At 35.8% G+C, this 17,213-nt stretch overlaps 1 protein-coding gene across 3 annotated transcripts in view; it reads right to left on the reverse strand.

The window, feature by feature from the left end:
- Positions 1-17,213, reverse strand: part of LOC149846956 (polyadenylate-binding protein-interacting protein 4-like) — a 176,746-nt gene that overhangs the window by 141,073 nt on the left and 18,460 nt on the right. For 2 of the 3 annotated variants that reach the window (XM_089996689.1, XM_089996690.1), the window contains exons 2-7: positions 12,376-12,529; positions 11,143-11,301; positions 10,805-10,941; positions 4,605-4,795; positions 3,234-3,411; positions 2,906-3,133 (exon numbers count right to left, since the gene is read on the reverse strand). In XM_089996689.1, the coding sequence (XP_089852815.1) occupies positions 2,906-3,133; positions 3,234-3,411; positions 4,605-4,795; positions 10,805-10,941; positions 11,143-11,301; positions 12,376-12,511 (1,029 nt within the window). In that variant the 5' untranslated portion in view covers positions 12,512-12,529. Of the gene's footprint in view, positions 1-2,905; positions 3,134-3,233; positions 3,412-4,604; positions 4,796-10,804; positions 10,942-11,142; positions 11,302-12,188; positions 12,268-12,375; positions 12,530-17,213 lie in introns of those variants that run through there. The other variant, XM_089996687.1, reaches the window with a different exon arrangement.

Raw genomic sequence — 17,213 nt, forward strand, 5'->3', positions numbered from 1 at the left:
AAATTGTATGTCGTACCATTGGTAGATTTTTTTATGCAAATGTTTCATTATTTAATCTTTGCATCAGTCCATATTTTGGTGCCATGGTAGAAGTTATTGCAAATTATGGGTGAGGGTTCAAACCGCCTTCTTATCACGAGATTAGAACCTGAATTTTGAAAGATACTCACAAAATTTTAAAAGAGTTTAAAAAAGAATGACCAAAGGTTAACGGAAGCATTATGGCAGATGGTTGGACAGATGAAAAAGGAAAAAACTTAAGTAATTTTCTTGTGAACCGCTCATCTGAGACAGTATTTTTGAAATTCATTGACATCAACGACATGAAAAAAACTGATGCAAATTTATGTAAGTTGTTTGAAGAAGTTGTTAAATAAGTTTGTGAAAGTAATGTTGTGCAATTCATTACAGATAATGCACCAAATTATGTGGCAACTGGAAATATGTTAACAGCAAAAAAAATATGTTTTTGAACACCATATACGGCGCATTGCTTGGATCTAATGTTAGAAGATATTGGAAAGATCAATTTTTAAAGACACTGGAAAAGGCAAAAAAAATTACAAGATACATCTCTAGTCATGCATAAGTATTAAATTTGATGAAAAAGTTCACAAAGAAGAAAAAACTTCTACGTCCAGCCGCCACTCGTTTTGCTACAACATATCCCACAGTTCATAGTATTGGATGTTATAAGAAAGAGTTGAAGTCAATGTTCTTGTCTTCAAATTTTAGATCATCTAATTACTACAAGAAATCTGATGCTAAGAACATTTCTTATATTGTTCTTAATGATCATAAGTTTTGGGTTGTCATATCATATGCAATTAAAGTTACATTGTCGCTTGTGAAAGTGTTGCGATTATTGGATGCAGATGAGCCTGCCATGGGATTTTTGTACAAGGCAATGGATAGAGCAAAAGAGAAAATTGATTCAAACCTTGACAAGGTTGAAAAAAAATATAAACCTATTTGGGATATCATTGATAAACGATGGGACATGCAACTTCATAAGCCTTTGCATGCAGCTACCTATTATTTAAATACTCATTTTCATTATGTTGACAACTTCAACCCGGATGGAAAAGTTATGAGTGGCTTTTATGATTGTGTTGAAAAATTGGTTTCTGATACAAATGTTCAGTTAAAAATTACAACACAAATCGATGCATTTAAAAAGTCAAAGGGGTTGTTTGGAAGAGAGGCAGTTGTTACAACAAGAAAAATTAAAAGTCTTGGTAAGTTTGCAATTATATTGTTATTTGTTAATATTTTTTTATGTTTTTGTTAATTATGACATTCTTAATGTTTTTATCAAATTTTTATTGTTTTATTTGAATGTAGCTGACTGGTAGAGTTCATTTGGGCACGAAAATCCTGAGTTGATGAATTTTGCAATTCGAATTTTAAGTTTGACGTGCAATGCATCGGGCTGTGAGAGGAATTGGAGTACTTTCTCATTGGTTTGTGACTTTGTATTTTATTTTTTAAATACATTTTTATAAGTGTAACTATCTTATAATTGATTATCAATTATTTGAAATTATAGGTGCATACAAAACGAAGGAATAGACTTGAACAAGAGAAGATAAATGCAATGGTTTTTGTAATGTACAATATGAAATTAAGAGAGAGAAATATGAGGAGAAAGGCTACCAAAGACCCTATATGTCTAGATCATATAGACTCAGACGATCAGAGGATTATGAAGAAGAAAGATCCAGTGTTGCCTAGTGATCCCAATTGGTTGGAGGATTCATGGTTGGATCTGAACTTCGACATAAATGCCATTGAGCATGTGCCTATTGAAAAAGTCATTTTACCTCATGATTCACAAAGTGGTTCTAGGTAAGACAGATCTTCAAGAGATCGAAGTAAAGCTATATTTCTTTTACCTTGCTATGAATATAAATGTATTTTTTTAATTACATAAAATAAGTATTTAATACATGATTTTCTATTGAAGGAAAAAGAAAAGCAAAAGAAGTGATCGAGGATGTGGAGGAAGCAAGTGCAGACGATGAAGAGTCAGAGAATGAAGATGAAGGAGAACCTATTTATATGGAAGAGTTTTGGACAAATATATTAACATTTGGTTGTTAATGCTAACATTCATTTTCTAATTATGACATGATGTTAATGCTAATATGCATTTTGTTGTTAATGTTAATTTTTTATTGAATGAATGCTCATATTTTATTTCTTAGATACTTCCTTAGATCAAGTTGTTGTATTAATATTACTTTTACATGTTAATCTCATATTTTTTCAGTATTTATTTGAGATTTTTTATTTCTTGTTGGTTATTGCTTCATCAATAAAGCATTTTTTATTTATTTATAATTTTAGATATTTTTTATATTTTTTAAAGTTAAAAAAAAATCAAGGCCTCGCCTCAAATTTTGGTGAAGCGTCTCGCTATGCCTCAACACTTTTCACAACACTGATTTTCTGTCTTCCACAATAACTTGAATCATTTCTGTAACTAAGAAAATATATTGTTTATAGTAAAAGCTGTTTCTACACGTTCTTTGGAGCAGAATGACAATTTTATGTTGCATGCACCAGTGAAGCAAAGGGGTGAACACCAATCATGTTCGTCTAAGAGATTCTGAGACAACACCTAGTGAATGCTCTATGGGGCAAGCATGACCCAGTGAATGATTTGCATTACCAGTACCATGAGCCATGAACATCCTATATATTTCTGTGCAAGAACAAAATATATGTGAGATTTAGACTAGAACAAATAAGGGAAATAGGAGAAATTGGATATTCTCTGACAAATTTAGGAGTGAATATTTTAGAGCTCAAAGAAGGACCATACCGACAATGACAACGCACTACTGTCAAGCCATATTAAAAGCATGATTCATCTCATAAATGTAAATGTTTGAGAGATTACCACAGAGCTAAAGCCTGATGAAGTTTGAGTTCCATCACTGGATTTCTTTTTGTGTAAGCATGGAATGGAATTAGGTTTGGACGGCACACCAAAAGTTTCAGAATTACAGGAATCAAATAATGTGCCATCATTCTCTTCACACACTCCGTCATCTGCTCCCCTATATACTGCTGAAAACCTGCTTTCTTCATCAAGCTCAAAATCTTCAGGAAGGTTAATTCCCCTTTCCTGTTGATGAATAAGCCAGTATAAAAGTAACATCTGAATAAATTAATAAAATGGGATTAGTCTAACCAAAATAAAATTTGGATGGTATTGAAAATGAAACCTCAGCTAAATGAATATCTCGAGTTTCCTCTCCCTCAATTTCTCTAGCCATTCTCAACGCCTCCTTTTCTAGATCTTTCATTTGAGGACCCTTCTCAAGTTTTGTAGTGTATAATTCCTCATCAAATGTGCTTTTCACTCCAAATAATGCTTCATTTGCTTCAAATTGATCCCAGTTCCTTTTATCAGATACAGGAAACTTCTTGTTACTAATAATCCCATAATGAGGATATCATACAAGAAAAGAATGTTAGTGTTTTGTTCAGAAGTACCATAAAGATAATGCCTCCTTGATGTTATAACGGAGAATTTACTACAACTACAGCTAGAACCAGGGGAAATTTATTGAGAAGGGGAGCTCAGCAACAATTTTATTGTTTTAATTCATACTATATAATGGTCGCTTAGCATTGAGCTCTTAAAAGGTAGAAGCACCCAAAATGTGCATATGTGTAAAGAAAATTTTTATTCTTTTTCAATTTACTATGCACTTCATGCAAAGAAATGGAATCCACAACCACACCCCCTCCCCCAACCCCGTGGGCAAGTGCACACACAGACACAGATAAGGGGCATACAGACCTACAGTATCACAGAGCAATTTTTTCCACCAAATTTCAACACCACTGGCAATGGATAATATGGAAAACTTGAAATAGGAAATCCTTGCTCTGATGAAAGTGCAGAGTCAGGATTCCCAGGAAAAAAAACTAATTACCAGCTAGCCATGCAGTATTGGATTCACATTAATGGGCCCTTACCTGTCTATTTGTGAAAAGTCAACAAAACATTTCTATGAAGAGGGATAAAAAGACCCTTGAAGCTGTAAAAGTTACATCTTTTACTTGTTCCATGGCCTATCCAGAATACTTAATAGGATAGCACATGACATTCACAAACTTACATGGAGAAATTGAACCTGCAAAAACAAACCCTTGTGGATGGGACAAGGCTCATTATGATGATGCAATTATTTATACAAAGTCTCGCCTAATAGTTATCACCATCATGGATTACAGGTCAAGGCCAGGCACCTATAGACCCTACATAGAACATTTGGCTATGAAGCCATGGGTTGCAGGAAATGACCCATACAGAAAGCCAGGTAGCTATAGTTGCTCAGATACACGTATCACAAAGAAGACTTTGACCCATTTTCTGCGATCGATACTTATTATCATAATAACACTAGGCCTATCCGTATGCATATGCTGGGGTTTCAGAACCACATTCAGGATAACCATCATCTCTAAAAAGATAATAAAAAGTATAGCAGTCAGAAAAAGAATGATAGAAAGATGGTATTCTTGACAAAAAGATCAAGCATGATATGCTTTTTGCTAAAAGTAATGAATAAAGGTCATACACTCACCTGTTCCAGGTGTTCTCAAAGATATTTTCCAACTCTGGAAATTGTGGAATATCATCATCAGGAACCCAGCGCTCAAGCTCCCTCTTGACCTCAACATAATGAGACTGGGATATCAAAGAGTCTGTCATGATATCTTGTCGTTTTTCATGTGCATGTATATTGTCAAAGCCACTGGTTGTCAAAGGGACATCCTGAAATTAAAGAAAATGATAATGATAATCAATCAGTGTAGAAATAGAAAATTTTAACTGTTCTGTACCTAAGAAAATTATCATTCACGATGGCTGAAATCAGAATCATGGATGTGTCACGAAATATTAAAGAGATAAAATAATGTCACAAAGTGACTAGCAAATGCACAAGCACACAAACAAAGAGCCACTAATGGGCAAGAATACAACAAGCCACAAAGTGGCACAAAATGAGAAAAAGAGATAAAAAATATAAGAACATCTATTGAGAAAAGCTTCAAGAAGCTTGAAGAATACATGGGGGCAAGGCCCCTTATTTATACACAAAATGGGACCCAAGGAGGGGCTCCCAAAGAGTCAATGGAGCCCCTCCAACGGTCATAAATATGACCGTTGGAGGGGTCCAACGACTCTATGGTGGACCACTCCAATGTGAAAAGGGAAAAAAGAAAAAGGAAAAAGTTTTTTAATATGCGTGTTACAAGGAAATGACTATTTTACCCCTAGTGGGTATTACAAAATAAATATATATATCTAGATAGACACGTAGACATATATATGGAATCTCTCTCTCTCTCTCTCTCTCTCTCTCTCTCTCTCTCTCTCTCTCTCTCTCTATATATATATATATATATATATATATATAGGAATTACAATATAATTTAACACCCCTCCTCAAACACACGGTGAGATCACTCAGAGTTGCTAAGGAGAAAGTAGAAGCGAGGCGATGGCAAAGCTTTGGTGAAGAAGTTTGTCAGCTGATACTCAGAAGTAACATAGGGTAGTTGAATGGTACCCCGTAAGAACTCATCGCGAACATAATGGCAATCCATCTCTATGTGCTTTGTTCGTTCATGGAAAGTGTAGCTGCTAGCAATGTAAATAGCACTCTTGTTGTCGCAACACAACTTCGAAGGAGCAGAGAAAGGGATGCCCATATCTTTAAGCAAACTTCTCAACCAGACAAGTTCAGTAGTAGTGGTGGTCATCGCTCGATATTCAGCCTCCGTGGAAGAAAGAGAAACTTTCTATTGTTTCTTACATCTCTAAGAAATTAATGACTCTCCAAAAAAAACACAATAACCTTTTGTAGAAATGTGATCAACGGGGTTACCCCCCCCCCCCCAAATCAGAGTCACTATAAGCAAGTAAATTAAGAGATGAAGAAGAGGATAAGAATAGTCCTTTTGTGATGGTGCCATTTAAATATCTGATAATCCTCATAATTGTCGCCATGTGAATTAAAGTCAAAGCAGTCTGAAATTGACCGGCACTGTGAACAGCATGAGTAATATTTTGCCTGGTGATAGACAAATATATGAGTGAACCAATCAGCTAACGATAAGGAGTGGGATCTGCTAAAGGAGTTCCATCATTGACTCTCATCTTGACGTTGATTATTTCTGGAGTCTTTACTTTCTTGTCGTCAGTTAGTCCACACTGAGCAATAATGTCGAATGCAAGTTTCATCTGAGATAGAACATACCCCCTATGAGAGTATGTCACTTCAATTCCTAGAAAATACCTTAGAAAACCAAGATCAGACATATCAAAAAAAAATGAGAATAATTTTAATAAGCTCAATGCCCTTTTTATCGTTTTCAGTGATGATCATATCATCCACATAACAATAAGATAGTTATGTGATCTCCTATAATCTTAGCAAATAAAGCAGTGTCAGTATAACAAGAGGAAAAACCATTAGCAAGAACTACTTTGCTAAATAAATTATACCAAGCTTTTGAAGCTTGTTTGAGACCATAAAGAGCTTTATTAAGTTTTTTAATGTTTCCTTTACCAATCTCAAGTCCCGGCGGAGGATCCATAAACACTTCTTCACAAAGATTTTCATTTAAAAAGGCATTTTTAACGTCAAGTTGATAGATAAGTCATTGTTTAATAAATGTTAAAGCAATTAAGGTCCGTACACTAGTCATCATAGCTACTGGAGCAAAAGTTTCCTCATAATCGATTTCATATTCTTGGGTGTATCCTTTAGCAACTAACCTAGCTTTGTAGCTTTCTAAGGTTCCATCACTCTTAGTTTTGACCTTATACACCCATCTACATCCAATAGCCTTTTTTCCTAATAGTTGATTTACAATGATCCGAATGTTTGCTTTGTTAAGAGCTTCTAGTTCAAGTTTCATAGCGTCAATCCAATGTGTATGTTGCTTAGCCTCTTTAAAATTGAAAGGCTCATGATAGGAATGTGTCATCATTAAACAAATTCTATATGTCGGAGAAAAAGAGTCATATGACACGAATTTTTGAAGAGGTCTACTATTTCTAGAGGATCACCTAAGTTGGGTTTCTTAAACTTGATCTTCTAAGGAGAGATCTTGAGAGTACCTATCGAAAGCACTTTGATGTTCATTCCCCTCACGCCGAGTATATAATGAATGTCATTAGAATCCGCATTGTGAGGATCATCAATTACGTGTGACAAATCATCATTTTCATGTGAATTGTCATAAATATGATCACAAATTAAATCATTATTAGACTTAGTTCTAGGTACTAAGTCAAATAGAAAAGAGTAATAAATTTGTTCTTTAGATTTTTTAATTTCAAAACCATTTTGGTCTTCAAGAAAAGTTGCATTTCTCGATACATGTAGTTTATTGTTTAGTACATCATAAGACCTATAACTTTTTTTATTTTCACCATAGCCAATAAAATCACATTCAAGGGCTTTTGGTGATAATTTATCTTGTCATTGAAAGAGAACAAAGCATTTACAACAAAAAATTCTCAATCTTTTAAAATCCGGAGATATTTTAAACAATTTTTCAAAAGGAGAAACATTTTTTAAAGAAGAGGAAGGCATACGATTTATGAGATAAGTTGCAGTAAGAATAGCTTCGGCTCAAAATTTTTTGGAACATTTTCAGAAGCAAGAAGAGTCCTTGTTGTTTCAATGAGATGCCTATGCTTCCTCTCGACAAGACCATTTTGTTAGAGTTTTTGGACAACATCTTTGATGTATAATTCTGTTTAGTTTAAAATAATTTTAAAATTCTTTTGACATGTATTCTTTTCTGGAATCGAATCTAAAAATAGCTATATTGTTTTGAAATTGATTTTGAATAAGAACATGAAATTCTTTAAAATTAGAGAAGACATCGGATTTGTTTTTAATAAAATACACTCATGTGTAAAATCATCAATAAAGACAACATAATACGAAAAACCTCTTTTAGACATAACGGGTGTTGGTCCCCATACATCGGAATGCACTAGTTCAATGGTCTTTTGGAAACGAAATTACTATGTGAATACAGAAGCGAATGCATTTTTCCAAGGATACAGTCATTGCAAGTAAATGTTTTTTTATTACAAAATTTTTTCAAGAATGGAAAAAGATACAACTTGGAAATGCTAGGATGACCAAGCCTTTTATGCCAAGTCTCAATATCTTTAGATTGAACATGATTACAAAAAGATTTGGATGGCAAAGACAAAAAATCCATGTAATATAGGTCTCCTCTTCTATGGCTTTGCCCAATCCGCTTCTTAGACCGGAGATCCTGCACATAGCAATGGGTTGGTGAAAAAGAGACACTACATCCAAAATCGGTGATTTGAGAGACCGAAAAAATGTTTAAATTGAATTTTGAAATAATTCTTATTTTTTTAACATAAAACTCTTTGTTTTGACCATAAACTTTTTCAAGGTTTTTTATTCCTTCAACATCTAATGATGTTCCATCGACGGTGGAAATAAAATATTTAAAAGCATTGAGACTTGGTTTCGATAAAAGAGATGCATTCAAAGTCAGATGAAAATAGGCACCCGAGTCAAGAATCCAAGAGGACATACTTGAGATTGATGAGATTGCAACACCGAAGGTGGAAGGTGTGGAGGAATTGATTCTCATGAATTGTTGGAGAGTTTCGGTAAGTTGTGCAATAGAGTTTTATATCTCCATCTCTCTTTGATTCTTCGCTTGAATTGCTTGAAGTCTCTCCAACGGAAGCCACCTTTCTTTTGAGCCTGGACAATCTGGTCGAACATGACCCGCTTCATTACAATGGTGACAAATAATTTTTCTTCTACCACCATTGTTATTTTTCCAAAAGCGAGGTAGTTTATATGTCCTCACATTGTTTCCCGGTTTAATACCGCATGTACCTCATCAATATCCTTTTTTAAGGCCAAGCAAGTTTCTTCTTGGCACAAATCAGCTAATACTTCACTAAGAGGGGTAGAAGCCATGTCCCATAACGAGGATAGAGCACTATAGTAGTCTCTAATACTCATGTACCCTTGCTTAGTTTCTCTTTTCTTTTCCTGCAAAAAGAAATGTCTAGCAAGGTCGCTTTGGCTGTACATACCAGAGTTACCAGTCGAGGAAGCGGGAGCGGGAAGTGATACGGGAAGCGGGAGCGGGAAGCGAGGCACTTTCAAAAATTTAGGAAGCGGGGAAGCGTGGGACCACTTAGAAGAAAATTCTGAACCGTCTCGGAAACGACCTAGGAAGCGAACCGAAAGCGAGGGGGAAGCGAAAAAAATGAGGAAGCGAGGGGGAAGCGTGGAGGAAGCGTGGGGGAAACGTGGGGGAAGCGTGGGGGAAGCGTGGGACCACTTAGAAGAAAATTCTGAACCGTCTCGGAAACGACCTAGGAAGCGAACCGGAAGCGAACCGAAAGCGAGGGGGAAGCGTGGAGGAAGCGTGGGGGAAACGTGGGGGAAGCGTGGGGGAAGCGCGCTTCCCATTTATGGGAAGCGCGTTTCCCATAAAAGGGGGACGTGCTTCCCATAAAAGGGAAGCGCGCTTCCCAAAAAAGGGGGACGCTTCCCCTCACGCTTCGGAAGCGCGACGTTTCGCGCTTCCGAAGCGCGCTTCCCCTTTTGCCTAGGCGCTTCCGGTAACTCTGGTACATACCTTTCAAGAAAAACCAAGCTTCATTTGCTTTCTTGAATTTTGCAAGATTGGCACATATTTTGAACACATTGTTCATAAACCATGCCAATATCTTGGCATGCTCGCTTTCCGAATCTTCCATTTTAGATTGGTATTCTTGAATAGCTTTGGCCTTCTCTTTTTCATTCAAAACCTTCTCTTCATTTCCCTCCTTCTTTGTGAGCTTTAATTGTGGTTCCGGAATGGTTCCACACACATAACCCCAAAGTTTTTTATCTTTAAGATTATTTTTCATAGCGGCCGCTCACATTCTATAATTTGTTCCATTCAACTTGAATGAAAGATCAATCCTTGAGTCTTTGTCGGCCATCGTTGAGGAGATTGATGAAGAGCAACAAAAAGGGTAATAAAAAATGCTTCACGCATGAGTACTCCAATGATACTTTCACAACCAAGGCTCTGATACCATGTCACAAAATATTAAAGAGAGAAAATAATGTCACAAAGTGGCTAGCAAATGCACAAGCACACAAACAAAGAGCCACTAATGGGCAAGAATACAACAAGCCACAAAGTAGCACAAAATGAGAAAGAGAGCTAAAAAATATAGGAACATCTATTGAGAAAAGCTTCAAGAAGCTTGAAGAATACATGGGGCAAGGCTCCTTATTTATACACAAAATGGGACCCAAGGAGGGGCTCCCATAGAGTTGTTGGAGGGGTCCAACGACTCTATGGTGGACCCCTCCAATGTGAAAAGAGAAAAAAGAAAAATAAAAATAAAAAAAGAAAAAGGAAAAAGCATATTCAAAAATGAATATGCGTGTTACAAAGAAATAACTATTTTACCCCTAGTGGGTATTACAAAATAAATAAATAAATATATATATATATATAGATAGATAGATAGATAGACACGTAGACATATATATGGAATATATATGTATATGTGTCTTTCTCTATATATATGTAGATATATATAGGAATTACATTAGAATTTAACAGGAGGTTCAGACTTAGATACCACCTATTGAAGTCGGCAGGCAAATGTTGTTCATTTAAGTACCAGAACTGGATTCCCTGGATCACAAACTTCAATATGCGCTAGACTAGTTTGAGACATGAAATGAAGCAAAACCTTGGCTATGACTTGCACAAGTTCGTTGGATGGAATGATCAATGTCTTTGAAGGAGCCTTGCTCGCAAAATCAGACAGAGATTTCTGGCCCTTGAAGAAAGGATCCATAGTTAGCCGAGCCATTTTCAGAATAATGCCTGCAAAACATCAATAAGTTGCTAACTTACAAATTACACCTAAAGAAAAAGAAAAAAAATGTTCTCTTAACAGAAAAAAATTTTAAAAAAAAGGATCCAGGGAAAACTGAAAATAATAGGTCATGTGAATTATACAAGGAAATCATTTGAACAGCAAAAGATCTGGATAGAATATTGAAAGCTGCAGCATCTCAAACTTACCGAACTCTTTTTCAGCACTCATTGCATGAAAAATTCCAGTGAATATAGATCCATTTTTAACCTGGGCTTCAACGCTTTGTCCAATAAGGCTTGTTGTCAAGAATAATAGCCGATCACAAGGACTTTCATATCCTCCACCTTTGCCTCCATTCACAAGATCTATACAACAATCCTGTTAGAAAATTTAAGATTTGCCACTAACTTGCCAACTTAACACATGGCACATCCAAGTCCCAGGTCTCAAAAATGTGTGACTTCTAAAAGTCAGGAGACTTGGCAAAGCCCTCAAGACTGATTTACACAAGAGCGGCAAGAATATAAAAGGCCTAGGCAGCATTAAAATCATCCAGTGTTGCCAGAGTGATTCCTGACCTGACCTGACCTGCCCTGGGCACATCCAAGTTAATCTGATCATATAGATGGCCAATCTTTACTTAGAGGCTATGGTACCCGGATACTCCATTTTGCCCTTCGTACCCGTGTCGACAGGCGTATCCTCGTGTCAACATGCGTCGACACCCAGACACGCCATTTTACCCTCCGTACATACAAGTTTGTATTTAATTTATAATTTATAATTTATAATTTGTAATTGTATTTTCAGTTTATAACTGTATATTTTCAGTATATAATATATATTTTAGATATAGCATATATATGTAGATTAGATTCAGTTTATTTTGAATTTATTTGTAAATTTATGAGATATATATATATATATAGCTGTGTCCCCGTAGCCACATTTTTTGGACCGTGTCGTACCACCCACTATGTTACATAGGTGCGAGTGTGAGTGCAGATACGGGTGCGGATGCAGAGATACGGCACTTTAAAAAAACTTGGGTGAGGGAAGGGAATATATATATATATATATATATATATATATATATATATATATATATATAATTTTTAACAGTTTTAAGTCAACACTGTGTGTATGTGTGTGCATTTATATATTTATATATAATATAGATAAAACTGGACTTGGTTAGGATTAATTGAATCTACTTTTGGACAGAAATGAACCTCAGTGTGGTTGACTTCACCTGACACAAAGGAAGCCGTGTCCAAGTGTTGCAACCGCATGGGTGCAGGCACAACGCGGGTGTGGTGCCCTGTTAGAAGAGTCCATGTTACATAGCGCACCCGCACCTGCACCCGTGCATAGGTGACATAGCCTAGAGGCAAAAACATTTGAACCAATATAAAGCAAGCTAAGAAAATGACTTGAACCTGTAACACCAAAATTGCTGGGACGAAATTTTGCAGGTTGTAGCTTATTATCAAGTCTGTTTGTTGTCTCTCGGTCTGACTTCCTGCGTCCAAGTCCATTAGAAGGTCTTGGGTGCAGTGACTGCTGCTGGTTCATTCTCACGTCTCAAGCTTACTGCAAAACTTTGAAGATAAGTTAACAATGACACTTTTCATTTTATTACTCAGATAATAAGGACAAGCAGATCAAAGACATCGTCATGATACACAGACTGTAAGGCATACATGCGACAGCAACTACAAAATTTAAAAATTCAAATGGTAATGCCACAAAGAGCATCTTTAGAAACTGGGAATAGCCTTAGTGTCAGTCCCAGCTTGTCTCTTGTTGATACATGAATGATCCAACAACATCACAATGATTAACCCCATGTAGTCCAGTTGCCTTCACTTTGTGGCAGTTTTTCCATTTGATATCTTGCCTTTTGAGATTTTAATCAGTCTTTTCTTTAGATAAGCATAGTTCACTTTTATAAGAAGCACTATAAACATTTGACCTAATACCAAGCTTGGTCTATTCAAGCTGCCCTCTACAACCTGTACCAAACTTAAACTTTGTTTTTGGAGCTTGAGCTGGATCCAGCAAAATGCAGACAATCATACTATCCAAAAAACAGGATAAAAGAAAAGAAAGAAGTGGGTTAACATAACAGGGAAAGGATTTGAACCAGTTTTCCTCATATGAAGGGAGGAGTTCCACTATATAAACAGATTTCTCGAGTGAACTTCTGGATAGAAAAGATCACAGAGACTTGAAACTTTCACTGAATTAGAGAGTTTAGGAAGTTGAAGATGACAAGGCATTACCCCAAGGTAGATAAGCAAAATCAGAAGATAAAGTGTCTATGTTTATGATTGACACTAATATGTTTAAGCTATCTAGAATTCAAGATCCAAACCAGTGGATGCTCTTTCCTTGCGAGTTCTCTCTTATGCATAGATTTATCTCACCTTGACTTATTATATGAATCACGGATACATCACAGTACACATTTTCAAAAGTCATCCTATTTTGTATCCATTCAGGTATACTGCCAAGCTAGTGAACACCACCACTTCCAAACCTTATCCATTTCATTTCTTTGGCGCTTGTCCAATATGCTAGGATGGCCTATCTAATTTGACTCATAGTCCTGCTATCTATTAACCAGTTTGCCCATGCTAATGTAATGAAAAGGGGCGGAAGCACCAATAAAGCAAACCACTCTTGAAGAGTGATCTCAAGAGCCAAGAACACAAACACTAAAAGTGTATACAAAAATTCACTAAAAGGAAAAATGACTAAAAGTCATAAGTTGGATATTATTGAAGAAAGAAAGAAGAGGGTGAAAACCCCTTGCTTATACAAGAGAAAGCCTCCTCTATTTATAGAGGAGGAAACTAAAGAGAAGGGACCACAAGGGGGCTCCCATCTAGTCGTTGGGAGCCCCAACGGTCATAAATATGACTGTTGGGGCCCCAACGACTAGATGAGTGGGGACCCTTGTAGTCTTACAATATGAAAAACAAAAAAGAAAAAAGGAAAAGAAAAAGGTAAGGAAAAAGAGAAAAGGAAAAATAAAAAAAGGAAAAGATTACATGGGGATTTACCAAAATACTCCTATCGGTTTTTTGGGGTAACAAAAGAGAAATATGTATATATATACATATATGTATATATATATATACTTATATATATAAGTATATGTATATATATATATATATATATTTATATATACATAATTTAACACGCCCCCTCAAACTTTACGGGGAGAAGACCGAAAGTTTGCTAAGAAGAAACATAAATCATGGAGTTGAGAGCGCTTTGGTGAAGAAGTCAGCCAGTTGATATTCTGAAGTAACGTATGGTAATGTGATAGTTCCTCTGAGATATTCGTCTCGAACATAATGGCAATCCATTTTGATATGCTTTGTCCGCTCGTGAAAAGTATGATTGCTTGCAATGTAGATCGCACTTTTGTTATCACAGCAAAACTTGGTGGGAGAGGAAATTAGGACGCCCATGTCACCAAGGAGACTTCTGAGCCATACGATTTCCATAGTTGTCATTGTCATGGCCCGATATTCAGCTTCAGTGGATGATAGTGAGACCTTTTGTTGCTTCTTGCATCTCCACGAAATAAGAGATTCACCTAAAAATGCAAAGACCAGTAGTTGAGATACGATCATTGGGATTTCTTCCCCAGTCAGCATCAGTAAAAGCAGTTAATTCAAGAGATGAGGAAGATGATAAGAAGAGCTTTTTAGAGCTGGTATTTTTGATGTATCGCACAATTCGCATTACGGCCGCCATATGAACTGAAGTAGGTGCATGCTGAAACTGGCTTGGAGCATGAACCGCATGAGCTATATCTGGACAAGTGATGGATAAATAGGTGAGAGATCCAATTAATTGACGATAGGGGGTTGGATCCTCAAGTAGAACACCATCCTCAAGTCTCAGTTTTGCATTGATAACTTCGGGAGTCTCAACTTTCTTTTCGTCGGATATTCCAGACTTGGTACAAATGTCTGCTGCTAATTTGATTTGAGATAGAATATATCCTCGGGAGGAGTAAGCCACTTCAATTCCTAAAAAATATCTCAAGAATCCAAGGTCAGACATATCAAAAGTTTCTTTTAACATAGACTTCACATCATTTACCCTCTTTTTGTCACTCTCAGTGATGATCATATCATCAACATACAACAGTAGAATAACAATGAAATCACATGTTTTCTTAACAAAAAGAGCAGTGTCAGTATATCAAGAATTAAATCCCAAATTGATTAATACATTACTAAACTTGTCATACCAGGCTTTAGGAGCTTGTTTAAGTCCATATAAAGCCTTTTTTTAATTTTAAAATTTTTCCATTTAAATTCATACCCGGAGGTGGTTCCATATAAACCTCTTCACTTAAATTTTCATTTAAAAATGCTTTTTTAACGTCAAGTTGAAAAATTGGCCATTTTTTAATAGATGTCATTGCAATAAGAGCTTGAACACTAGTCGTTCGAGCAACTGGGGCAAAAGTTTCATCATAATCTACCCCATATTCGTAGGCATATCCTTTGGCTACTAACCTAGGCTTATATCTCTCTATATCTCTCTAAAGAGACATCACTCTTAGTTTTTACTTTGAAAACATATCTACATCCATTGTGTTTCTTGCCATTAGGAGGATCAATAATTTCCCAAGTTTGTGCATTTTTAAGTGCATTAAGTTCAAGTTCCATTGCTTCATTCCAATGAGCATATTCTTTAGCATCATTATAATGAGATGGTTCGTGGAATGAGTGAAGGGCTAGCAAACATGCTCGAAAATTTGGAGAAAAAGAATCATAAGATACAAATTTATTTGGTATTTTAGAAATACGATTTGATCTTCTTTGAGAGGATTCTTCAATCGACTCGTTTTGAGAGAATTTTTCAAGGGCACAAGGAGGATTACTTTCATTCCTTCTAGAGTAGACTTGCGTTTGCCTTGGTATATTTTCTTCTAAATTTTGGTCATCATTTGGAGGTTCAAAATGATCCTCTACGAGAGTTTCACTAGATTCATCTATGACTTTTCTTGAGGTAACAAGTCAAATAAAAAAGAGTAATCAATATTTTCATTTGGTTTATGCGAAAAACCATTTTCTTCTACTAAAAATGTGACATCTTTTGAGATATAAAGTTTGTTTTTAAATATGTCAAAACATTGATAGCCTTTTTGTTTTTCGCCATATCCTAAGAAAATACATTCAATTGCCCTTGAAGAAAGTTTATCATTTTTGTGAGTTAGAACAAAGCATTTACATCCGAAAATTCTTAGTCTTTTGTAATCGGGAGACATATTGTAAAGTTTTTCAAATGGAGAGAGATTTTTCAAAGAAGATGAAGGGGTTCTATTGATAAGATATGTTGAGGTTAGAAGTTAGAACTGCTTCAGCCCAAAAGGATTTTGGAATATTTTTTGAAATTAATAAAGTTCTTGTGGTTTCAATTATGTGTCTATGCTTTCTTTCCGCAAGACCATTTTGTTGCGGAGTGTTTGGACAAGAACGTTGATGGCAAATACCATTTTCTTTCAAATAGATTTGAAATTCATTGGACATATATTCGCCTCCTGAATCGGATCTAAGAATTGATAAATTTCCTAAAAATTGATTTTTAACCATTGCATGGAATTCTTTAAACAAAGAGAAAACTTTGGATTTGCGACTTAAGAAGTAAATCCATGTAAATCGAGTGAAGTCATCAATAAAGACCACATAGTATGAAAATCCTCCTTTGGATAAAATAGGGGAAGGTCCCCATACATCGGAATGAACAAGTTCAAAAAACCGAGTGGTGACATAATTTCTTTGAGAAAATGGAATAACTTTAGATTTCCCAAAAATACAATCTTTACAAGTCATGTGTTTGTCTTTACAAGTATTGTTCAAAAAAGGAAAAAGAGACATATTTACAAAATTTGGATGACCAAGTCTCTCATGCCAAATTCCAATACTTTTGTCCTTTATAAGATTGCAAAAAGACTTTGATGGAAGTCAAAAAGTCCATAAAATAAAGATCACCCCTTCTATGGCCTTGCCCAATCAGCTTCCCTGATTGGAGATCCTGCACGGTGCAATCTTTAGGTGAGAAAGAGACTTGGCATCCATGATCGGTGATTTGGGAAACGGAAAAAAGATTTAGATTAATTTTTGGAACGACTCTTACTTTAGGAACAAAGAAGTTTTGAGAAGTTTTAAAATCAAGTGTTCAAATACTTTCAATTTTTACAGATGTCTCATCGGCCGTTGAAACATAAGAAGATATGGGTTCGGAA

Source organism: Nuphar pumila, chromosome 2 (genome assembly GCF_984573655.1).
Source record: "Nuphar pumila chromosome 2, dmNupPumi1.hap1.1, whole genome shotgun sequence".
Classification (NCBI taxonomy): Eukaryota; Viridiplantae; Streptophyta; class Magnoliopsida; order Nymphaeales; family Nymphaeaceae; genus Nuphar; species Nuphar pumila.